Source organism: Callithrix jacchus, chromosome 8 (genome assembly GCF_049354715.1).
Source record: "Callithrix jacchus isolate 240 chromosome 8, calJac240_pri, whole genome shotgun sequence".
NCBI classification, from domain to species: Eukaryota; Metazoa; Chordata; class Mammalia; order Primates; family Cebidae; genus Callithrix; species Callithrix jacchus.
In genome coordinates this window covers 79790544-79816400 of record NC_133509.1, presented here as the reverse complement: position 1 = coordinate 79816400, position 25857 = coordinate 79790544, and the positions used below count along the sequence as shown (strand labels likewise).

Genomic DNA, 25857 nt, shown 5'->3' with positions numbered 1-25857 from the left:
GTGTAGCGCGGGGATAAAAATGGTATATTGTGAAAATATATTTTCTTTGCTTATATTTGTTTATAACTAATTTGAGATTTTGGTCTTTGGTTTTTGTCTAACAAAATTAAAGAGACAACTGAAGAATCGGATATATCCATTGACATTCTAACCTCAAGGGAACAGTTTGTCCCAGATGAAGAAAGAAAATACATCACCATCAATCAGAGAAAAGCTTGTATTTTAGTAACACCACTTAAATCTAGAAAAGTGATAGAGCAAAGATGCATGAGATATAATCTGTCCTCTGACACCATTAAAGCAGTAACAGATTTTGTAACGCCAGAGCATCAAAAAGAAAGTCCTGTCAACAAGTCCATGGGGACTTCAGAAAATACATTTGAAGATTGTAAAAGTAAAAACAAGGAAGATTGCAATGAACGTGATTTACTTAGTGTCAGCAAGAAAATAAAAATATCTAACCTTGAAAAGGAACAAATGCTCACCTCTGACTCTAAGAAAAATGCCAAGTTGTTACCAAAATTAAAGAAAATAGAAAATCAGGTAGCTATGTCATTTTATAAGCATCAGTCCTCACCAGATTTATCAAGTGAAGAAAGTGAAACAGAAAAGGAAATTAAAAGGAAAGCTGGAGTTGTTAAGAAAACCAAAGCAAGAAATACCAAAGAACTGGTGGTTCACCTGAGAAAGAGCACAAGAAATACCACAAGTAATATTCCAATGATTTCAGAACCTGCAACTGAAGAAAATGAAAATGAATTTTATGTCAAACAAAAGAAAGCTAGACCTGTTGTCAAAGAAACTCTTCAGAAGTCTTGTGTTAGGAAAGAGTTTCCAATTACTGAGGCAATAGGAGCTGAGAAGTCAAATATGCATTCCTTAGAATGTTTACCTGGTTTAATTCAGGATAAGGAATGGAATGAGGAGGAGTTACAGAAGCTTCATTGGTAAGTATTTAGATTTGATTCTGAAATATCTAAAGAGCAGCCATAAAACAACCCCTGATTGTTGAATTAATGACTTCTGACAAGTAACATGGAAGGGGTTGAATTAATGACTTCTGACAAGTAACATGGAAGATGTCACCCAGAAAAATGGGAGAAATTACAGTTTGTACAGGGAATGGTGATAGAATACAGATAACTTCTCGTGGTATTTTGTGGTCATCTCTAATATGAGGAAAGTGTGAGGAAAGCCTATATATGAAGAAAGCAAAAGTGACTTTCTTTTCATTCCCATGTAATATTTCAAGGTAGCCAGATGGTACTCTGTCACATAGCTTCATAGTTTAAGAAATGGTTTATAATTAACTTTACTATTATAAAACCATAAAGCTGAATTCAGATTTGCAGGTTACTTAATGTAATCTTTTTCCTTTCATTTATAGGGAATAAAACGGAGTTTCAAATTGATGTTTTTTTCCCCAGATTTTATACTTAGAACAGAAATTCAAGTAAAGCTCAGTTAAGAACCTGCTCTTTCTCCAACTCCATTAGCTCTGTGCCTTAAGGAAAAAAAAAGAACCTACTCTTTCATTCATTCATTCAACATTGACTTATTGGGTAGTTACTATATACCAATTAGTTTGGAATGTTTGGAGATACAGAAATAAAATAGACAGGGTTCTTTTCTTCAAGGAGCAATTTAATAGGGAAGATAGATAATAGAAAAGCAAGCCAGTAAATAAAAATAACTAATAAATTGTGATACATTCTTTGAAGGAAGCAGACATGAAGCTGATACGGGGAACTGTAGGTAGTATTATAGGGAAAGCTTTCTTTTGGTCGATGTTACTTAAATGGAGATAAAGGATTACATGGTGTCACCCGTATGAAGAACTGGGGAAACCGCATTCCAGGAACAGAGAACAACCTAAACAAAGGTCCTAATGCTAGGAAAATGTTGATATGGGAGGAACTAGAATAAGATGACTGTTTTTGAGCATAATGAGTTGTAGGGGAATGGCTTGAGGTGTGAGCAGAAAGAGGCTGTGACTATATTGGGCACAACCTTCTAGGTCATGCTTAAGAGTTTTTCTTTTGATTTTAGTTGTAATAAAAAGACGTTTAAGGAAGGCATGATACAGTTTAAGAAGATTCCTTTGGGGAGGTAGACAAGGCAGTAATTGTGGGGTTGTTGGAGTAATCCATTGTGATCTGCACTGATATGGGAGCTGTAAAGATGGAGAAAATCAGTTTAAATCTAGCAATATTTGTACAGTATCAAATACAAATTCTACCAATTGTATGGCACCTGACCTAAATAACTTGGTAGATGGTGGTGTGGGAAATATTTGAGGAAAGGATAAGTTGAGATTGGGAATTGAATTTCTTTTTAGACATGTTCTATTTGGATTGGCTGTTAAGAGGCAGGTTTCAGTGAGTTCTAGGCTACAATATAACTTTAGTAAGCATAAAGATGGTATTTGAATCCAGTAGATTGAAATGATGAGAAAATATAAGGAGATGGTGTAAAGAGAACAAGGACATAGGCTGGGTGCTATGGCTCATGCCTGTAATCCCAGCACAGCACTTTGGAGGCCGAGGCGGGTGGATCACGAGGTTAGGAGTTTGAGACCAGCCTTGCCAATATGGTGAAACCCTGTCTCCACTAAAAATACAAAAATTAGCTCAGTGTGGTGGCATGCACCTGTAGTCCCAGCTGCTCAGGAGGCTGAGGCAGGAGAAGAACTTGAACTCTGGAGGCGGAGGTTGCAGAGCATTGAGATCGTACCACTACACCCCAGACTGGGTGACAGAGCAAGACTCCATCTCAAAAAAAAAAAAAAAAAATTAGAGAATAGGGCATAATCTTGAGATCTGAGAAAAGTATTTAAAGGAGGGAGAGGAGCAGCAGGCCAATAAGTGGGGAAAACCCAGGACCAAGTTGTATTGTGGAGACGCATCGTGAGAGTCTTTCAAAAGTGTCGGAGTGATTTGTGGTGCCCATTGCTGCTGTTAAATCAGGTATATTAAGAATTGGATATGGTGGCTGGGCGCACTGGGTCACACCTGTAATCCCAGCACTTTAGGAGGCCAAGGTGTGGACAGATCACAAGGTCAGTAGATCAAGATCATGTTGGCCAACATGGTGAAACTCTGTCTCTACTAAAAATACAAAAATTGGCTGGGCATGGTGGCATATGCCTGTAGTCCCAGCTACTTGGGAGGCTGAAGCAGGAGAATTGCTTGAACCAGGGAATCAGAGGTTGCAGTGAGCCCAGGTCATGCCACTGCACTCCAGCCTGGCGAAAGAGTGAGACTCCGTCTCAAAAAAAAAAAAAAAGAATTGGGTATGGCTACATAAATTTACATTTCAGTGGTCTGGTAGTATTGGAAACCAGATCATAGTTGAGTCATTAAAAGTGAATTGAAGGGTAAAGAGACAGCCTAGATAGACCACATAAGAAATTTGGCAATGATGGGGAATAAGAAAATGCAGATAATAGAAGAGAATGTGAAGATAAAGGAAGATGTTTGGTTGCTTACTTGCTTATTTGTTTGTTAAGATGGCTGTTGCAAGAGTATGATGGTATGCTGATAGAAGTGATCTAGTGAAAAGAAAGGTAGATATGATCGATAAAGGCGAGGAAGAGAACACAAAACTGTACCACATCTAGTGTTCTACTGCCTTGTATACACCTCAGCCTTACAACAATTATAATTCATTTTGTATTTGCCTTTTGAAATACTGTTCCTAGAGCATCTCTGTGAAATTGTACTCTTCCTTTTATAATTTTCTAAATATTCCTTCTCTGTCTTAATTTCAGGCAGAAAAGGTAATCTTCCTTCTTATTCCCCCCAGATTTTTTTCTTGTCTGCTTTCTTGCTGTAGAATACCCTCAGTGATCTTTTGTCCTCACAAAATTCTTTTTTTGTACAATGAGTCCCCAGTGTGTGTCTCTAGCCCTGAATTTTTGTATTTAGATTTGTATTTCCTGTTGCCTGATGGGCATTACTATATACACCTCACCTATGGGTCTGACATAGTATGTCAAAAGCAAACGTATTTTCCCCTGCTTGCCTACTTTGCTAACATTTCTTTTTCTGGAAATGTAATTTTTGTTTGTTTGTTCGTTTTTTGGCAATGTAATTCTTTCCACCAACTCTTTTAAATTCTTTGTCATTGATTTTTTAAAACATTCAATTCGTTGCCAAAAAGCTATTCCACAGAGTCGTTCTGTCTGCATCCTCTTTTCTTGACACTACCCTTTTAGATCTATGATGTATTTTATCTGAACTATGGAAGTAATCTTATTTGTAGTTTCTTCTTTTTGCCTGTGTAACCTTTTTTATACATCTCCAGGTTAGTCTTTATACATAGTTGTGGTTCCGATCAAAAACTTTCATTGCATTCTTACTAATCTTCAGATTATGTAAAGATTCTTCTGCCTTGCATTGAGAGCAATCCATATTATAGTCTTGATTATCCTTTCCAGCTATATCCCCTATTTTTTCCTTATAATAATGCTTCTTAACCTTTACTGTATATTCATATCATCTGAGGAGATTTTACAATACCTGAACTGTAGAGATTCCAGTTCCCAGTAAAGTGGAATAAGTACACTCCACTCTATTCTTTCTGTGCACCTGTAAAACCTAGAGGCCAGTGCGGTGGCCCATGCCTGTAATCCCGGCACTTTGGAAGGCCGAGGCAGGTGGATCATCTGAAGTCAGAAGTTTGAGACCAGCTCTGTCAATGTAGTGAAACCCCGTCTCTACTAAAGATACAAAAATTAGCAGGTCATAGTGGCACATGCCTGTAATCCCAGCTACTCTGGAGGCTGAGGCAGGAGAATAGCTTTAGCCCAGGAGGCAGAGGTTACAGTGAGCCAAGATTGCACCATTGCACTCCAGCTTGGGCAACAAGAGCGAAACTTTGTCTCAAAAAAAAAAAAGAAAGAAAGAAAGAAAGACACCTAGACAGAATGCATGATGTGGCTTTTTGTTGACTTAAAAAAGTAAATAATCGCAGGTCGATTGTAGACTGGAATTTTAAGTACCACTAAATCATCAATGAGTTTCTAGTTCTCCAGTTCTGGGTTAAGGAGCAGGAAGGAGGACTTCTAACACTAAGAAACAATAGAGGAAATTCGTTGTTTTCTTTTATCTTTTTTCTTAGCTCAGTTCCCATGCAATCCTGCAGGGGCTACAATCACATTATCAGCTGAGGCTGAGGTATATCTAAAACTCAGAGATGAGAACCTCCTCTACAATTAGGATTGGTTGTCTCAAAATAGTGAGGCAAGTACCTGTTGCTTCTGTTCTCTTTCTGTTGGCTGTTGCTTGGTACTGGACAAAAATTCAGTTGTGTGAAGCATATAGCAGAGCAGAGTAATGAAAGCCCAAGCTTTCTGGCCAGTGAACTGACAAGGGAAACTCCTAGGAACCAGAAATCACAGAGAGAGAGAGAGAAACTGGCAACCCCATAAAATTGTTTATGAACTTCTGTGCCCACCCAGGAGTTGTACATATGTGGACGTGGTCCTAAACAGCATATAGTCTTTGAGAACTGAACTAAACTGAGCTAACTGAAATTAGACCATACCTAGTTTCAAGGCTTGCTACTCAGTATATCCAAACACAGGATAGATCCTAATAGCACTGAAGAGCTTTGAAAAATGAAACTGACACTGAAACAACAATGATAGTAGACTGAATGGATAGCTTGGGATATAAGCAGTTTGATGACCTACTAAAAGAAAAATATTAACATTTCCCTTGAAGCTGTAAAATACTGATTCTAAGCAGACTGTTGAAGTTAAATATATTTAATGTCATCCCTAGAGCAACTTCTAAAAAAAACTATTCAAAGAGATAAATTCAAACATATAAATTAAAATACCAGAAAATCAAATAGCCCAAAAGAAGGCAAAAAAGAAGAGAAATGGAGGAAGTTTTTATGTGGAACAAGCGGAAAACAAATAATAAAATGATTGACCTAAATCCAGCATAATTAAATTAAACGGTCTAATATACCAATTAAAAGGCACATTGTCACAATGAATTTAAAAACTTGATCTAACTATAAGCTGTATACAAGAAATTCACTTTAAATATAATGATGTAGGTAGGTTACAAGGATTGAAAAGTATCATATAAACACAAATCAAGAGAAAGCTTGAGTGGCTGTATTAATTTCTGTCAAAATAGATTTTAGTAGGAAGAAAATTATCAGGAGTAAAGAAAGACATTACAAATGATAGAAGGGTCAGTCACAAGGAAGCCATAAAATTCCTAAGTGTATATGCACCTAACAATAAAACCTCAAAATACATGAGTTAAAAACTGACAACTGAAAGCAGCAGACTAAACTACAAGGATAGTCAAATCTACTCATCTCTTGGTATTAGATAGGACTTGTTGACAGAAAATTAGCAAGGATATAGAACTGAGTAACACCATCAGTCATTTGTATTTGATTCACATTTACAGAATATTTCACCCAATAATAAGAAAAAGAATACATTATTTCCAAGGATAGGTTTGATAATTCATCAAGATAGAACATATACCAGATCATAAAACATCTTCACAAATTTAAAATAGCTGAAATCATACAAAGCATGTTCTCTCATAATTGAATTAAACTATAAATCAATAAAAGGAAAATTTCCAAATGGTTGAAAATTAAATAACTTATAAATACATATAAATAATCTGTAAGTCAATGAAGAAGGCTCAAGGAAAAGTAAAAAATTCTCTCTTTTTTTTTTTTTGAGACAGAGACTTGGTCTGTCACCCAGACTGGAGTGCAGTGGTGCAGTCTCGGTTCACTGGACCCTCTACTTCCTGGGTTCAAGCAGTTCTTCTGCCTCAGCCTCCCAGGTAGCTGGGATTACAGGTGTGCACCACCATGCCCAGCTAATTTGTATTGTTAGTGCAGTTGGGGTTTCACCATGTTGGCCAGGCTGGTCTCAAACTCCTGACCTCAAGTGATTCACCTTCCTCAGCCTCCCAAAATGCTAGGATTAAAGGTGTGAGCCACCAGCCTGGCCAGATATTCTTAACTGAACAAAAATGAAAATACATCAAAATTTGCAGGATGGGCCTAGGAGTTCATCAACAACTTTAAAGGGTTGCTGTGCCAATCTCCTCCCTTTCTCTGGTTTCTGTCATACTTTCTGCATAAACAAATTATGATACATTCTTTCAGTGGACTACTAAGCAGTAAGCAGGAAGAACTATTGATACATATAACAACCTGGTTGAATTTCAAAGGCATATTGAATGAGAGAAGCCAACTCAAAGGGCTATATACTATATGATTTCATTTATAGGACATTCTGGAAAAGACAAACTTGAGAGGAAGAAAACAGATTAGGAATTGCAGTGGTTAATATTGTGGGAAGGTGTGACAACAAAAAGGTAGCATGATGGATTTCTTTCCTTGTGGCAGAACTGTTCTGGGTAACCACTTGTGATAACGGTTATGCAGGTCTGTATGTGAAGATTCATAGAACCATATACCAAAAAGTCAACTTTACTGGATGTTAATTTTAAAAATTCATGTTAGAAGTGCATACTGTTAAGATATTCAGATATGGGCTGCCTGGGTTTAAGTATGCTTTTCTAGTTTTTTTTCAAAGTTCTGATTTGCAGCCATTACTTTCAAATTTATCATGCTATGAATATGAACTGTTTGCCATTCCCTAACCAAATGTCATTGTTCCTTATCTTCATTTGTTTGCCAATGTTATTGCCTCATTGTCCACCTGTTGTTATATTTTTATCTATTCTTCAAATTGTATCTCACGTGCTACCTACTTCTTGAAGCCTTTCCCCATCATTACCTGTTTTTGTTAACCACTCAGTTATATGTGATTCTCTTTCTTTTTTTTTCCTTTGAGATGGAGTTTCACTGTTGTTACCCAGACCCAGACTGGAGTGCAATGGCACGATCTCAACTCACCGCAACCTCCGCCTTCTGGGTTCAAGCAATTCTCCTGCCTCAGCCTCCCGAGTAGCTGGGACTACAGGCACGCACGACCATGCCCAGCTAATTTTTGTATTTTGTAGTAGAGACGGGGTTTCACCTTGTTGACCAGGATGGTCTCGATCTCTTGACCTCATGATCCACCCACCTCGGTCTCCCAAAGTGTTGGGATTATAGGCGTGAGCCACCGCACCTGGCCATGATTCTCTTTCTTATGAACAACATAAAAGCAATTTCAATCCTGCCTACACAGCAAAATAATCACAGGCAGGTCCTTTTGAAGAAATGCAAATTACTGACATCTCAGACTTGCTAAATTGAAATCTTCAGGGGTAGAGTCTATCTGCTTATGTTACTTACTCATTTGCTTGTTTGCATTTTTGTTGTAGGCTCCTCAAATGATTCTCAGTTACAGTCCACTGCCTTGTACCCCTCATCATGATTGTAACTGAATAGGGTAGACAGATATTTAGCACATAATCATTGTAGGAAATTTATAAAAATAATACATTTATCAGGGAAGTCTCATCTAATTTATGCCTGGTACTTGAACTAAGATCTGAAGGATAAATAAGAATTATTTAAGCCACCTTAGACAGAACAATGTACTTAAAAGTAGGAATTAAATGGGCATATTTAGAAATACCAAAAGGATGGGGGTGGAGGTGTGCACCTGTAGTGCCAGCCGTGTATTAGTCCATTCTTGCATTGCTATAAAGAAATACCTGAGACTGGGTAACTTAAAAGAGGTTGGCCAGATGTGGTGGCTAACGCCTGTAATCCCAACACGTTGGGAGGCTGAGGCGGGCAGATCACGAGGTCAGTTCGAGACCAGCCTGGGCAGCATGGTGAAACCCTGTCTCTACTAAAAATACAAAAAAATTAGCTGGGCATCGTGGTGCATGCCTGAAATCCCAGCTACTTGGGACACTGAGGCTGGAGAATCACTTGAACTCAGGAGGCAGAGGTTGCAGTGAGCCAAGATCGTACCACTGCACTCCAGCTTAGGCAATGGAGCGAGACTATCTTAAAAAAAAAAAAAGCAAAGAGTTTTAATTGGCTCATGATTCTACTGACTGTACAGAAAGCATAATGCTGGTATCTGTTTAGCTCCTGCAGAGGCCTCAGCAAACACAGTCATGGCAGAAGGTGAAGGGAGGACAGGCATATCACATGGCCAAAGCAGAAGCAAGAGAGCGAGGGGGAGGTGCTACACGCTTTTAAATGACCAGATTACAGGAGAACTCATTATCACGAGTACAGTACCAGGAGGGATGGTGTTAAATAATTCATGAGGAATCTGCCTCCATGATCCAGTCACCTTCCCCTAGGGATTACATTTAGGTATGAGACTTGGGTAGGGACACATATTTAACCTATATCAATAAATAATCATTTAAGCCAAAGATTCAAGACAAATGGATCTTACAATAGCATACACAAAAGTAGAAATGAAAAGGCCTTATTTAGAAGTACTGAAAGAATGGGTGTGGGGTATGTGCCCGTAGTGCCAGCCACTAAGGAGGCAGAGTCAGGAGGATTGCCTGAGCCTGGAAGCTGGAGGCCACATTGAGCTGTAATAGTCCTAGACTTAGAAATTAGCTACACACACAAATAGGGAAGCTTTAGTTCCCAAGTCCTTCTAGTTTTCACTTTAGAATATCTGTGGAATGATTAATTATGTAAGATTCATTAACAAGTATTTAATGCTCATAAGTATTCTTCTCTGCATGGAATAGTATGCTGTGGTCAAACGTAGCTGTTCATAAGAGCTGATTGTTACATTTTGGGGAATTTTACAAATTGAGTGTTAAAGTCATTAAAAATTAAATTATATAAACTTGTAATTAAATTATTCAAAACATAATGCTCAAAACTCATTACTTCCTAATTATTTTACATTTTATTATGTATGCTCTTGAGGCTCTTCACCTTTCTTGTATGGTGGAAATACGATATATATAACTGTGTGCTATCACATATTTTTTTATCAATTCCACAGTCAGTGACATGTTGGTAGCTTGATATCAACCACAGTGGGAGTATTAACCCTGTGGAAATCGTCAGACTATAAATCAGGGCTGTTTAACCCCAGAGAGCTGATTAAAAATTTTCTTGCATACTGCTACAGGAAACCAATATCTACTAATTGGAATCCAAGTAAAAATAAAAAATTTTGTCAAAGAAACATTAAAAATAAAGACTTGGTATAGTTGAAATAACATTGTTAATATCACCTTTAGGCTAATTGATGAGTTACGTAGATGTTTTCTGGCCAAATTGTCAATCTAACCACGATACGTAAAATCTTTTTCTGGGGAGAGTGGGGCTGGTAATGTGTATATCAGGTTCTAAATCATTTACAGAGGAACTTGTAGAATGTAACTCAGATGTTAAATTAGGGACTTCCTTACAGTTTTCTCTGTTTCAGTTTTCATTTTCCTTAAGAGAGCATGTATCTAAAATACTGAGTTCTACAAAGTATAGCAGAATGAAAGCAAGCATAAAACTTTTTAATACTTTATAACCTAGACTATATAAGAGAACTAAAAGCTTATTGTCCAATATACTTATCACCAGTAAGATTTAAGGTAACAGGGTAGAAAATTTGGTCATGCCATAATATCCCAAAAAACCATATCTTCGATTAGTTGTACTTAGGAAAAAAAAATGTTGAAAGACTGAGGGGTTATTTTGCAGGTTTAATAGAACACATCAAAATACTTAGACATCTACTAGATATGCAAAATTACATCTTCATATTTTAAGCACTAGAGTAAGTTATTGGGGGAAGCGAATATCTTTCCTAATTTCATCCAGAATGGTTTTCATAAAACTAATTCCTTCATCCCAGTAAATCTCATTAATTCAGTGGTATGCTTTTAAGAGGTTATTGTCACTGGTTTGATTTTCTTATGCTTTAATTGGTTTTGATCTTCCATAGTGCGTTTGCATCTCTTCCAAAGCACAAACCTGGTTTCTGGTCAAATGTAGCTGCAGCTGTCGGTTCTCGATCTGCTGAAGAATGCCAGAGGAAATACATGGAAAATCCCAGAGGAAAACGATCCCAGAAACATGTCACTAAGAAAAAGCCAGCCAATTCCAAAGACCAAAATGGTAATCTTTATAGCAGTTATTTCCTAGTGCTCAATGTTGATGTCTGATCACTGAAATCAGATGTATTTTATATTTATCCATGTATATTGTTTATAGGTATATTTTCTTAAAATATTAAAGCTAGAAAGAACTTCAGAAATCATTTGTTTAATTTTTTTTTTTTTTTTTAGGGGGGGAGGAAGGCAGGAAGGAAGGGAAGAAGGACGGTAGGGAGGAAGGAAGGGATGAAGGAAGGAAGGAAGGGAGGAAGCGGGGAGGGAGGGAGGGAGGGAGGGAAGGGAAGAAAGGAAATCAAGCAATGAAAGAGACATTGCCGACCTGGATCTAGAGGTTTACAAGTTGATTTCTTTTTTTTTGAGAGAAGGAAAGAAAAAAAAAAAAAAATAAGTAAAGGAGAGGAAGAAAGAGGGAGAGTAAATGGAAATATTGCTTTATTTTGAAAAAAATTGGGTATTAATAATGGCCAATCAATGTTTCATTTAAACTAATGGGTAGGTGTGATGTGGTATTGACAAGAATGTCTATTTTGTGTATTTGAAGTGGAGAGCTCTATGAATATTTATTAAGTTTACTTGTTCTGGATCTGAATTCGAGTCCTTGATATCCTTATTAATTTTCTGTCTCATTGAATCTAAGTCTCCTATCTGGGTGTTAGGATCGTTAGCTCTTGTTGTTGCATTGATCCTTTTACCACTATATCTTTGTTGCTTTAAAATCTATTTTATCCGATACAAGAATTGCAACTCCTGCTTTTTATTTATTTATTATTTATTTTTGCTCTCCATTTGGTTGGTAAATCTTTCTCCATCCCTTTGTTTTGAGTCTTTGTGTATCCTTGCATGTGAAACAGGTCTGGATGTAACATGCCGTTGGGTTTTGGCTGTGTCTTTTGATTGGGAATTTAGTCAATTTAAATTTAGGGTTACTGCCATTTGATGTTGACTGGCTGTTTTATCCATGTGTTGGTGTAAATTCTTCTTTATGTTGGTGCTCTTTACTTTTTGGTGTATTTTTAGAAAGGCTAATACTGGTTGTTTCTTTCTGTGTGTAATGCTTCTTTCAGAAGCTCTTGTAAAGCAGGCCTGGTGGTAATAAAATCTCTGAGTTCTTGCTTGTTCATAAAAGATTTTATTTTTCCTTCAGTTGTGAAGCTTAGTTTGGCTGGATATGAAATTCTGGGCTGAAGGTTCTGTTCTTTGAGGATGTTGAATATTGGCCCCCACTCTCTTCTGGCCTGTAGAGTTTCTGCCGAGAGATCTGCTGTAAGTCTGATAGGCTTGCCTTTGTGGGTTATCCGACCTTTCTCTCTGGCTGCCCTTAGTATCCTCTCCTTCGTTTCAACCCTGGTGAATCTAACGATTATGTGCCTTGGGGTTGGTCTTCTTGAGGAATATCTTTGTGGTGTTCTCTGTATTACCTGGGGTTGAATGTTGACCTGCTTTGCTAGTTTAGGAAAATTTTCCTGAATAATATCCTGAAGGGTATTTTCCAGCTTGGATTCATTCTCTCCATCGCATTCAGGTACACCTATCAAACGTAAATTTGGTCTTTTCACATAGTCCCACATTTCTTGGAGACTTTGCTCATTCCTTTTTATCCTTTTTTCTCTAATCTTTTCTTCACGTTTTATTTCATTAAGTTGGACTTTGACCTCTGATATCCCTTCTTCTGCTTGAACAATTCGAGTGTTTAAACCTGTGCATACTTCTCGGAGTTCCTGTATTGTATTCTTCAGTTCCATTAATTCACTCATACTCCTCTCTAAGTTGTCTATTCTCAATAGGATTTCATCAAGCCTTTTTTCAAAGTTCCTAGTTTCTTTACGTTGGGCTACAACATGTTCTTTTAACTCACCGAAGTTTGTCATTATCCATTCCTTGAAGAGTGATTCTGTCATCAGGAGGCGCTCGTTCTCCATCAAGCCTTGTTCCATTGTTGATGTGGAACTGTGATCATCTTTAGAGGGAGAGACGTTCTGACTTAGAGTATTCTCAGCTTTTTTACGCTGGTTTCTTCCCGTCATTGTAAATTTATCCTCCTCTCGTCTTTGAAATTACCAACTTTCAGATTAGGTCTCTTGAGTGGACGTCCAGGTTGTTAGTTCCCGGGGCCAGAGCAGCGGCGTTAAAACTGATGGTGCTTTTCTGCCCAGGATTCTCCTGTCGGGCTTCCTTCTTGTTTCCGTAGTAGGCGACTCTGCCTTCCCGGGGCTCCAAACCTCGGTCAGAAGGGGAACCGGTCCCGTTTACTCTGCTCCGAGAGCTGCCGCGCTGAGGTGCCGGCGGAACCGCTGCGCCGACCACGAGAGTCACGCTGGCGACCCGTGTGTTTCCACCACTGGGGGATCTTCTGCTCCGTGAGCGACCAGACTTTGTCTGAAAGTGTGGCGTCCTCTAGTTCTCGGCGCCTTCCCTGAGAGCTGCAACCCCGGGATGTTAGCGATCGGCCATCTTGGATCGTTCCTCTGTTTAATTTTTAATTCTTACCTAGTTTGCTACTTTCATCAGTAGTAGTATAGTAGCCTTGTGCTTTGAGTTTTAGGAATTCTGCAGTTAGATCCAGAGATTTCAATATCTGAATTATTGTTCTAAGGATTTAATTAAAAAGGCCACTTGGGTCAGATTCCCCAAGTAATTTATGAGAAAGCTCAGAAAAAATGTCATAGTCCCAGGATTGTATACTCCTGTTCGTGATTACAAGTAAAAAGGTATAGTGATTACAAGTAAAAAGGTATATTATGCTAGAGAATTTCTATAATAATCATTAGTGAGCACCCAGTATGCCTGTTGTAATTCAGTAAGGTTTATATATTTTAGCAAAATCAAATTAGGCATAGTATCATGTGGGCTAATCATATTGCACAAATCTCAGATCCCAGTTTAGAAATAATCATTTGTTCTATAGGAGACTTGTAAAATAAGAGGTTAAGTTTTCTTTTTTTTTTTTTTTTTTCTCCTTTCTTTATATTTTTTATAGATACAGGGTCTCCCTATATTGCCCAGGCAGGTCTCGAACTCCTGGGCTCAAGCATTCCTCCTGCCTTGGCCTTCCGAAGTGCTGGGGTTACAGGCATGAGCCACTGGCGAGGCTGAGTGTTTTTCTTTTTTAACACGAATGCACAATTTAGACCTTGCAAAGGCTGTTAACTTCATAGAGCAGTTACTATAAATAACCAAATCCTTATCAAAATGTTTTGCTATTCAAGGCAAGAGAGGTGATGCTGATCAGAAACAAACTATTAAGATAACTGCCAAAGTGGGAACTCTTAAAAGGAAGCAACAGATGAGGGATTTTCTGGAACAGTTGCCAAAAGATGACCATGATGATTTTTTCAGTACAGCACCTTTACAACATCAAAGAATACTGGTAAGAGGCGTGAAATCATTTTCTTTATCTGTATTGACTTTTGCGTCTTTCATTTTTTTTGTATGGTCAGTGTTCATCATTCATAGGCCAAGGATCAGTACCTTCCCTAGACGTGATCGTAGTCTTATGGCAAATGATCTGCTGATACATGCCGTTCTTACTCGTTTCCAGAGTCTGCACTTTCGTTGGTTCAAAGGTAATGTTTGTAGAATCAAACAGTAAAGTAAACCTAGAAATAGGCCAAACATATATATTTAAAGTTTAATATACTACCAAGCTAACTTTTTTTTAAAGGTGATGAAAGGTTATTGTCTACTGTGTAGTAATTGAAAGAAGGGATTAAGTGATAGTAGCACAGTATTGAAAGATTTGAATGTGTGAAAGAATTTTTGTATGTGAAGAGTAGCATAACTAAAAATTTCAGTGATTGGAGTAAAATATTCACAGCAAATGCAACCAAGCTAGTATATGTAATACTAAGAACTCATTCAAATGTTACTGGAATAACAAAAAGTACCAGGATCACAGGAAAAGTGTGACTAAGAAGAAATTCAAAAGGCTGAATAAACAGCCTTCATTTTATCTAGTAATCCGAGAAAGTAAAATGAATTATATGTATACTTTCTAAATTATAGAATATTTAAAAAGAAGTTAAAATATTCACTGCTAACAGAAGCAATGGTGATACTTATACAGTCATACATCAGTGGGTATATAAATTGAATCTTACCTTTTAGTAAGAAAGCATTATGGCAATATATTACAAAAAGCCATAAAGATTTATTCTATTCTTGAGTTATTCTAAGAAATCCAAAAGCCCAAAATCTTTGCAAAGATATTTATTGCAGTTTTATCTTTACAGCAAAAAACTGGAAAACAATCTGTATATCCAATAAAGATGTTTTTCATAAACACAGTGAAATACAATACAGATATTAAATGTACATTTAAGACTTTCTAGAATTTAAATATAAATGTTAAGAATATTAAGATTTAAGTAATTAAATAATGTGTGGATAATAGACAACTGGACTATGGAGTATAAAAATTCAAATAGTTGTGTTAGCGAGCTAGACATAAAGGTAATTTTTTCATCTACCAATTTCTTGTTGTCATTAAATCATCTTCAATTTAAAAAGGCTATACTATGCTTTACAGAGTTTAGTAACATCATTAGCTGGGCCCCCCTTTTGCTTATACAGGTTACAGAGGGAAGTCTTTTCAGAGAGCCATCAGAGGCCCTGATAATGTTTTCTTCACAACACTGTGGTCCACTAGGGGTTGTACCCTTTATGTTATCCCACCATCATTTCAGGTTCTATATATATAGATTTTAGCCTAAATCTAATAGTAGCATCATAAAGAATAGAACTAAAGTAGAAATAGACAGCAACAAATTATCTCGTTTTCTATAACATAGCTTGAGTCCCTACTAAGTGCTAAGTATAATAGTAAGTGAATTATAGTTTTGTTTTGTTCTGTTGATATGAAGGGGCAGCAAACTATGGCCCCGTGGACCAAATCCAGCCTACCACCTTTTTTTGTAAACAAAATTTTATTGGAACACAACCATGCCCATTGGTTTGCATATTGTCTATGGCTACTTCCATGCTACAGTGCAGAGTTGAGTAGTTAAGACAGAGATTGGACTACAAAACCTAAAATAGTTACTGTCTGATTCTTTACAGAAAACATTTGCTGACCTCTGGTCTACATAACCTTTAGAAGTAGGTGTTATTATCTCTGTTTTACACAAGATAAATTAAGTCTTCAAAGGCTAAGGCTCTGTCCTTGTTCCAAGGTGAGTAGGTATATGCAAACCTATCCCCAAAGGCTAAGGGAGCTGAGAGGCTGAAGAAAGAGGCTGACAAATTCAGTTTCTCAGAGAAAAACGTTTAATGGAGAGCTATAAATACAAGCTATATCTCAGGTGGCTTCAGAATGATGGATCCCTGCACTGTTACCCACAGACTCAGGGCTTAAATACCATAGTTGAAATGGGTGAGTTCCTCTTCTCAAGGTATAAAAATAACTTGAGATTCCTAGGCCTGTCAGATAGTGACATGCTTAACTTAGCATGGATTAGGAACCTTGTAAAGGAACCTGTGTAGTCAAAATACCAGACCAATCTTTCCGAGGGGCTTTTTAACAGCTCTATAAAGCTAAACACAATTTCTCAAAGCAGTATGGTCATATTTGAAAATAGGCCATTTTCAGTCAAAGCCGGCATATAAAATAACCCATGTCTCCAATGTGTCCTAGTACAAAGGAAAACATATTCTTATTGAAAATCACCATATTGTTGCTACAAAATAAAAATATGTAAGTTTCCAAATTTTGGAGAACTCAGAAAGGTAAATTTTGCTTATAAAAGTATACTTTATTCAATTCCCGTAAGCTCTAAATAGCTTAAAAGAAAAAAAGGTGTTCTTGACTCTTCTTTAATCAGACTTTTCTTTAATCAGAGTGGAAAGAGCTAAGGCCTTCAAAACAAGGTTTGGACAACATGTTGGAATTGCCATCTACAAACCAAGCAGTTGTTAATCATGTGAGAGCTGTTTATTAGGTACTGTGGAATCCAGCAGCTCTTCACACAGTTCCAGAGTCAGTCTTAGTGGGAAAAAAGGCTTGCTGCTCATACTGCCTCGTACTCTCTTGGTAGCATGACCCTGTAGAAATTGTTTCCATTGCATTATGGCACGCTTCTGGGCACTGATGTTCCCATTACAGTGTTTCTTTGACATAACCTCACACGGCAGAGGTATTTCAAGTGTCAGGATCATTTTATGTCCTTGAGTCATAGGGATAGCTTCAGTTAATAACCCCATAGCAAGGCAGTAAAAGTCCCTCAAGTGAAATTCTCCAGTCTAAAGTCCCAGTAGTCTCTGCTGGGAGGTACTCACGGACTTTTGCTGTAAGCCCCAGTGAGTTTTCCACAAAGGGCTATCAAGTGATGAATTTATCCCTACCAGTACTGCAGCTTCTTCTGTACACTCTGTGGGCTCGGGCAGTCTTAACTGGTTCCCACTTAGCATGTCCAATTAATATTGCTTGAAGAGCAGATTTACATATTTTCTCTTTTACAGTATGAGATAGGGGAAACATTCACCAGTGAGATGCAATGTTTTTTTTCCATAAAACCTTTAGGTAAAGGGGACACAACTACTTTACATAAAACTTGTATAAACAGAATTTAACTTTCATAATCCTGCTGATCCTTATATTTTATGTTCTAGTCCCAGGAACATTGCTTTTCCACCCCTAGGCCATTTTGCCCCTTCTTGTGAAAAAGGTTTTAGGTTCCTAGCCGGGGGTTGAGCCAAGTGACTTGGTCCCTTCTCCCTGTCTTAATTAGTCTAACCATTGACCCAGGCAATTACAGGTGGGCTTTCTCATTATAATCTTTACTTTCTGGCTTTTAAGTTTTCTCCAAATTGGGGAAAATACAGTATACTGATTTAGAACTTTTTTTAATGTTGAGGGACCAACAGGGACTCCCTTTGGTCCACCCAACCTTAGATGGTGTTGTAATTAAGACATTTTTATTTATTTTTTGTTTTTGAGACGGATTCTTGCTCTGTTGCCCAGGCTGGAGTGCAATGGCATGATCTTGTCTCACTGCAACCTCTGCCTCCCAGGTCCAAGTGTCTTTCCTGTCCCAGCCTTGCGAGTAGCCTGGATTACAGGCGTTACTGTTGAGATGGAGTTTGCTCTTTTTGCCCAGGCTGGAATGCACTGGCACGATGTCAGCTCACTGCAACCTCTACCTCCTAGGTTCAAGCAATTTTCCTGCCTTAGCCTCCCAAGTAGCCGGAATTACAGGTGCGTGCCACCATGCCCCACTAATTTTTTTGTCTTTAGTAGACATGGCGTTTCACCATGTTGGCCAGGCTGGTCTTGAACTCCTGACCTCAAGTGATTTCCCTGTCTCGGCCTCCTAAAGTGCTGGGATTACAGGCGTGAGCCATTGTGCCTGGCCTAAACATCTTTTCAAAAATGAATATAATCCCTTTTGAATTCTTAGTTTTTAAAAAATAATAATTATAAAAATTTTTTAAAAAGAGAATTTGACCAAGGAAACCTAAGGCAGAAGGAGAAACCAAGGCAAGTTGTAGTGCAGGAATGGAAGTTTATTTAAAAACTTTAGAGCAGAAACAAAAGGAAGGAAAGTACTCTCAGAAGAGGGCCAAGCAGATGACTTGAAGGACAAGTGTGTGGTCTAACCTTGTGAGTTGGAGGTTTACACGTTGGCATGCTCCTGGAGGTCTTGTGTTTCTTCTCCCAATTCTAACCTTGAGGTGGCTGTCCGCGTCCCCAGTGGCCTGCTAGCATTTGCGTGTGCTTACCGGATTCGTACACAGGCTCACTTGAGGTTTTCTTTGCTTACCAGTAGAATGTTCCTAGAAACTTATGTACCAGTTCAACTCCTCCCTTTTGCCTCTTAAAGCACATGCTTGAGCCCACTTGCCAAGCTCCAGAGATCTTATCAGGAAGCTGCTGATCACCAGTTTTAGGTGTTTTATTTATTGGGAGATTGCCTTTCTCTGGTGCTGGCTGCAATTATTATTTTAGAGACACGGTTAACAATAGCTTGACCATGGAATGGTCACCTAACATTCCTGGTGAGGGGTGGGGAGGCCTGCTTATTTCCTGCTTATGCCCGACTAGCTTACCTGCTGTAACATTCCCACCTCCACAAGTCACCAGTCAAGGTGAGATGTTTCTAGCTAGAAAGAGCTAACGGTGTTTTTGGCCCAGGGGAGTTTAGGCTGTAGGTAGCTTGTTTCCAAAGTAGTCAGGAGGATGGAGCTGGGAGAAATAGAAAAGATAAAGAGAGAGATTAGGGGCCATACACATGGACAAACAAATGGTGTACCACTCCAAACAAATCCCCAGTTAAGGGGGGGCTGGGTAGAGTTCCAAACTCCTTGCCTTGGTTTCAAATGGCCCTCCCCAGGGGACTGAGTCCAATGCCAGCAAAGCCCTGAGGGTGCCACACACAAATACAAATGTATAAAAATGGCCAAATGGTGACACTAACAGCTAAGTCTAAACAGAGCAGAGCCCCAGCAACACCCTAAAAGAGGCAGAGGGAGGTTGGGTGCACCCAGTTCCAGTGTTTGATGTCTTCAGAATATCACACTCTTTGTGTCAGCAAAGCTTTGGAAGCAGCACATGCTGTAGCAGAAAGAGAAAGGAAGGGAAGGTTGCCTGAGACAAAGGCACCGTGGCAGCTGCTGGAAGCTCCCCTAATGTTCTGGCCACGGGGTCAGCTAGCCATGAGCAGCTGGCACTCATAGGCCATGGCACCATCCAACAGAAGATCAGATAGGTGGGTCTGCAGCCTCCTGTGAATGAATACACAGGGCTCCCTATATGGGCCACCAAAAATTATAACTAGCATAGGGATCCAACTACTCACCACTTGTCAAAAGAAGCCAATATAACAAGAGCAAGATATGATAAAGTTTCATTATCTGTACCAGCAAAGGGAAGTGTGGGTGGAATTCCAAAAGTTCCAGCCTTCAATTTGTAGAGTTGAACATAGGGGTTTATAAAGAAAGAGGGTTTGGAATGCAGGAGGTGTCAGGTGGCTCAATCTTCTCCAACAGCTTATCTTGAAATATTCCATTTGGTGAAGGGGCCAGCACCATCCTGGGCCCAACCAGGTTACAAAGTAATTGTAGTAAATCTTGCAGTGAATTTCTAGATGGGAGTGAGTTTTGGCCTTGACTGGGGAGAGAATTCTGGAGGTATCCATTTTGTGCCAAGATCCGGCCCCTGAAGCTTCTAAGGTATATGCTTTAAAAGCATCTAGGTAAATACATGTGCATAGGGCATGGGAGCATAGAACAGGCAAAGAAAGGGAATGAAGGTTCACAGCACATTTTGAGGCTGTATTTCAAGATGAATGGAAACACATATGCAATTTATCTCAAAGTTATATCTTAAAATTGGGAAGAAAGGAAGAAAAAAGTTTAGAACATGGTTTGAAGCCATGCTACAAGGTTACAGGCTGAATAAAGAAGGTAACAAATCCAGTTTCTCAGAAACATTTAATAGAGACTTTTGAGCAGAAGCCATCTCTTGGGTGGCCTCAAGATGGTGGATGTGTACACTGTTATTCCCCCAGACCCAGGGTTTATATACCATGGGGAATTTTCCTAAGGGCAGGATTTATGTTAAGTATGTGTGTACATATGATAACATAAAGGTTGTTTTGACCTAAGGACAAGATTTCTGATAAGTACATGGAAGTAGAAATCTTAGAGGCATTTCCAGAACTGGGGTTAATCAGAAGTTAGCATGGTGGATTAGCATCTAAAATGGAGTTCCTCTAGCCTCTACTCCTCCAGCTACTACCAGTGTTTTTAATTGTCTACTACTGTTTTTAAATGTTATAAGAAGGAAAACCAACTTATCAGCCCACCAAAAACTATTTTGTGATCATGAGAAAATACATTTTTATGGGTGCCTGCTGATAATAAGTACTTGTTTTCCAGTTGCCAAGTTTCCAGGACAGTGAAGATGATGATGATATTCTACCAAATATGGACAAAAATCCAGCAACGCCATCATCTGTTGTCTTTCCATTGGCAAAAACTCCTCAGTGTCAGCACGTCAGTCCTGGAATGCTAGCTTCCATAAATAGGTAAACATGCATGCATATGATATGTTAATTCTCTGCATCAGAGTAGTGAGGAACATTTAAACATTTCATGAGGACCATAGATGCCAGTAATGGGAAGAGTCATTATTATTAAAAAAAAAAAAATCAAGAATGTATAATTCCTAGAAATTAAGGATGGACAGTTTCATCAAATCAAGGTGCTTTTCAGTAAATAGCATTGTAATATAACTCACATTTACAGCTGGATAAATCTGAAATGGATCAAGGTTTTACCTGTAAAAACTAAAGTAAATACAGACAGACACACACACAACCAAAAGAAACCTTGGAGAATTATTTTATAATACCAGATTAATGATGGTCCTTCTAACTATGATATAAAACCTATTAGCCATTAATGAAAAGAAGAATAAAGTCAACTGTATAAAAATGTTCTAACAAATTTTACCTGGAACCAACCACTACAAACAAAAGACAACCTGAGAAAAGTATATGCAACTTGTCACAGGCAAAAGGCTGATTTCCCTAATATATACAGCATTCCTACAAATTAACAAGAAATGCATTGTTAATTTTCATGCATTGCTAGTGAGAAGGTAAATTAGTGTGATCTTTGCGGCAACAATCTGTAAGTATCCAAATTATAAATAACACATGCCCTTTGACTTAGGAATTTTACTTGTAGAATTATGAATGCATAGCTTACTCATTGTAGCATTGTTTATAATAGCAAAACCTCAAAAAATCCATCAAATAAGGACTAATTAAATGAATTCTGGTCCTTTATGTAGTCATAGAAATTAATGACGAGCCAGACACAGTGGCTGAAGCTTGTAATCCCAGCACTTTGGGAGGCTAAGGTGGGAGGATAATTTGATCCCAGGAGTTTAAAACTAGCATGGGTAACATAGGAAGACCCCATTTCTACAAAAAGAAAAAAGTTAGCAGAATGCAGTGGTGCAAGCCTGTGATCCCAGCTACTGGGAGGGTGATGTAGAAGGATTGCTTGAGTCCCAGAGGTCTAGGCTGCAGTGAACTATGATTGTGGCAATTATACCCCAGCCTGGGCAACAGAGCGAGATCCTGTCTCATAAAAAAATTAATGAAGATTTTTTTATTGCTATTATGATAAAATGCCTAAGATATATTAAATGAAACAAAGGTAGATGCAGTGAATAACACACTACTGTTTGTGCAAATAGAAGCTATGTGTATGCATATATATTTGTGTGTGTGTAATTGCTTTCATCTCAAAGGATACGTAAGAAACCAAAACGCTGGTGATCTCCTGGGAGATGAACTAAAAAGCTAGAGGAAGGAGAGGAGGGGGGATTTTGAATTTTGAACCATGTGATTACAGGAACAATTTGAAATATAAAAATAAAATCAAGAAAAAAGTAAGAGTGACCAACAGTAAAATGTCAAAGAAAAAAAGAGGGAAAGTAGTAAGAATGAGGCCTGAAAATAGGCTATTCCATTTGGCAAGTAAGAGGCCATTGCTGATCTTAGAGCAGTTTCCAGTAAATGAGAGGCAGAAGCAAGATGATAATGACTGAGAAAAAAACTATTCAGTAATCTCAGGAAGCAAGCAAAGTTTAATTTGCATTTGTTGGATAAAAATATAATTTTCCTGGACATCTACAAATGTTTTTTTAGTATTTAGTGCAGGTGAAAGCATATTGAGAGTACAATTTTGGTATTTAGTGCAGGTGAAAGCATATTGAGAGTACAAATTTGGTATTCAGTGCAGGTAAAAGCATATTGAGAGTACAAATTTGGTATTTAGTGCAGGTGAAAGCATATTGAGAGTACAATTTTGGACAAACTTACTGATAAGCACTTTGGCCAAATCATCAAAGGTTTTAAAATATTCATTCTTTTGGCTGTTGAATTTTATTAAACACTAAGGAAATATGAGATTTGGACAAGCACATATTTGTATGAACAAAGATGTTCATCACAAACATAGTACTGAAAGTTTGAGAATGACCTAAACATCCAAAAATAAAGAAATAATAAATTGAGATTTGTCCGTATAATGGAATATGAAACAACTAAAAAACTGTGTCTTCAAGAATTTTTTTTTTTTTTTTTTTTGAGTCAGGGTTTTGCTCTTGTTGTCCAGGCTGGAGAAAAATTTTTAATGACAGAAAAATGTCCAGTGGATAGTAGTTTCTAAAAGCTAGGAAAACTACATTCAGTATGATCCCAATTTTATATAACAAATTCATAAGGAAGGAAATTTTTTAAATTATATATTACCAGCTATTATTTCTAGGTTGTAGAATGACACCAGTGTGGGTTGGAAGTTTTTGGTTTTTGTTTTGGGGGTTTTTCTGTCAGTTTATATCACTTTTTTAATAAAAATCAGACTCACTTATGTCATGAATCTATATTATCCAAAACTTGTCTGTTAAAAATTGATTTTCTTAGGCTTCTTCACTAGAGGTAGTAATTGACTTACTTTTCATAGCAGTTTTTTTTTTTTTGAGACGGAGTTTTGCTCTTGTTACCCAGGCTGGAGTGCAGTGGCGCAATCTCTGCCTCCTGGGTTCAGGCAATTCTCCTGCCTCAGCCTCCCGAGTAGCTGGGATAACAGGCACGCGCCACCATGCCCAGCTAATTTTTTGTATTTTTAGTAGAGACGGGGTTTCACAATGTTGACCAGGATGGTCTCGATCTCTTGACCTTGTGATCCACCCGCCTCGGCCTCCCAAAGTGCTGGGATTACAGGCTTGAGCCACCGCTCCGGGCCCCATAACAGTTTTAAGTAATGAAACAGTTGTATCAATTCAGAAGTGAAAAACTCTGTGTCTTTAGAGAGATCTCTTTGATAACAGACTTTATCACGTGCTGACCATGAACAACTGGCTAGGCCTGTTCATTGGTAGTTGTGTTTTTTGTTCATTTTTGAGATGGAGTGGTCCAGCTGGAGTGCAGGGGCATAGTCTTGGCTCACTGCAACCTTTATCTATCGCGTTGAAGCAATTCTTGTGCCTCAGCCTCCCAAGTAGCTCGGATTATAGGCGCATGCCACCATGCCTGGCTAATTTTTGTATTTTTAATAGAGATAGGGTTTCACCATGTTGCCCAGGTTGGTCTTGAACTTCTGACCTCAGGTGACCCACCAGCCTCTACCTCCCAAAGTGCTGGGATCGGCCTGTTCATTTGTTAAAACAACTTGCTAACAATTAACCATGATTATTCATTGCTAAACAGCAGTATTTGATTCAGATAAATATCTCAATACAGTCACATTTACAAATTTCTACATGTCATGCCTTTAAGGTTGTTTCCAAATAGTCATAAAGGACAGAGGATACTCAGGTATGTAAGATCTTGGAGCCAAGGGAGAGGATGGAAATGGGTGTTCAGCTGGTATTTACTGTCATAACTGGGATTAGAAATTGTGGGGTTGGGGAATTCAACCAACCATTCTACTTGGCTTTTAATCTCTTAAGTCATGAGTCAAGCCTATTTACACATAAGGGAAGAGATAAGGTAAAAGAAATGAAAAACAAAAACAAAACTTGGTGGTTGGTATGGGCAATACAAGAAAGATATAATTGTGCACAAGTAAAAGGCTTGATGAGCTGGATTGGAAACCAACACAGTTAGAAAACTTGAGGGTGTTCAGTAATCAGGCATATCTTTAAAGTGAATAAACTGAGATTCAATTAGGATAGGGTAGGAAGTGAACAGGAGAGATAATGGTATAGCAAAAGCGAGTCCAAGGACAAGAAGTCTCAGAGTTTTGGAAAAGAGAAGCAGCAAGATACTGGAAAGATTGTAGATGGTACAGTGAAAAGTAAGCAAAGCACAATTTCCCAAAATAGTCTTATTCAGTGTTTCCTTTAAAATCTTTGATTTAAGCATTTTATCCATGGCTAGGCACATTTTATTGTCTTTTAATTGTTTTATCCATCACCATGGGCACATTTTATTGTCTTTAAAATACAGAATGTAATTTTTAAAGATGGAAATATGTTTGAGGTCAGGTGAGGTGGCTCATGCCTCTTGGGAGGCCCAGAAGGGCAGATTGCTTGATGAGCTCAGGAGTTTGAGACCAGCCTGGGCAATGTGGCAAAACCCTGTCTCAAAAAAAATATATATACAAAAGGTAGCCAGGCGTGCTGGCATTGTGCCTGTAGTCCACGCTACTTAGGAGGCTGTGTTGGGAGGATCACCTGAACCCAGGAGGTTGAGGCTGCAGTGAGCCATTATCATTGTCAGTGCATTCCACCCTGGGGGACAGAATGAGACCCTGTTTTAAAAAAAGAAATACATTGAAATTAATTTAGGCAATTGCTGTTCAACCTGTGGATAAAAGTGTGACAGCTAATGTTGACTTAAAATTGTTTTGTATCCAAACAGGAATGACTGTGATAAATATGTTTTTCGTATGCAAAAATTTCATAAAGGTAATGGTGGTGTTGTCTGGGGCAACATCAAGAAAAAATTAGTAAGTATTTTTCTTTACCCAACACATATCTCTGAAACAACTTTTACAAGTTATGTAACAGTCCCTGTCCCTGAGGTGCTTATAACCGAACAAGTTATAATAAGCCATGAATGAGGTAAGCACATCAGTACTGTAGGATTACAGATGGCATCACATAGACTGAAACATTGTTGCAAGGGGAAAATGGGTAAAAACTTTGATTTGGGAAATGAGGAAGGGTGGAAAAAATAGTAAGAAATTTTATCAAATCCTATCAGCTTTAAAATGGTTTCAAATGTTTTTCAGATTTAGCTACTTTTTTTTCATATTCTAACATTTCAAATCCAACTACAGAAAAATTTTTAAC

General features: G+C 38.1%; 1 protein-coding gene across 4 annotated transcripts in view; it reads left to right on the top strand.

The window, feature by feature from the left end:
• MIS18BP1 (MIS18 binding protein 1) overlaps positions 1-25857 on the top strand; it is a 68705-nt gene that overhangs the window by 37814 nt on the left and 5034 nt on the right. For 2 of the 4 annotated variants that reach the window (XM_078334831.1, XM_035260419.3), the window contains 5 exons: positions 113-947; positions 10880-11052; positions 14258-14418; positions 20922-21070; positions 25424-25511. In XM_078334831.1, coding sequence (XP_078190957.1) covers positions 113-947; positions 10880-11052; positions 14258-14418; positions 20922-21070; positions 25424-25511 — 1406 coding nt within the window. The remainder of the gene's footprint in view (positions 1-112; positions 948-10879; positions 11053-14257; positions 14419-20921; positions 21071-25423; positions 25512-25857) is intronic. The other 2 variants (XM_078334832.1, XM_035260420.3) reach the window with 1 other exon arrangement.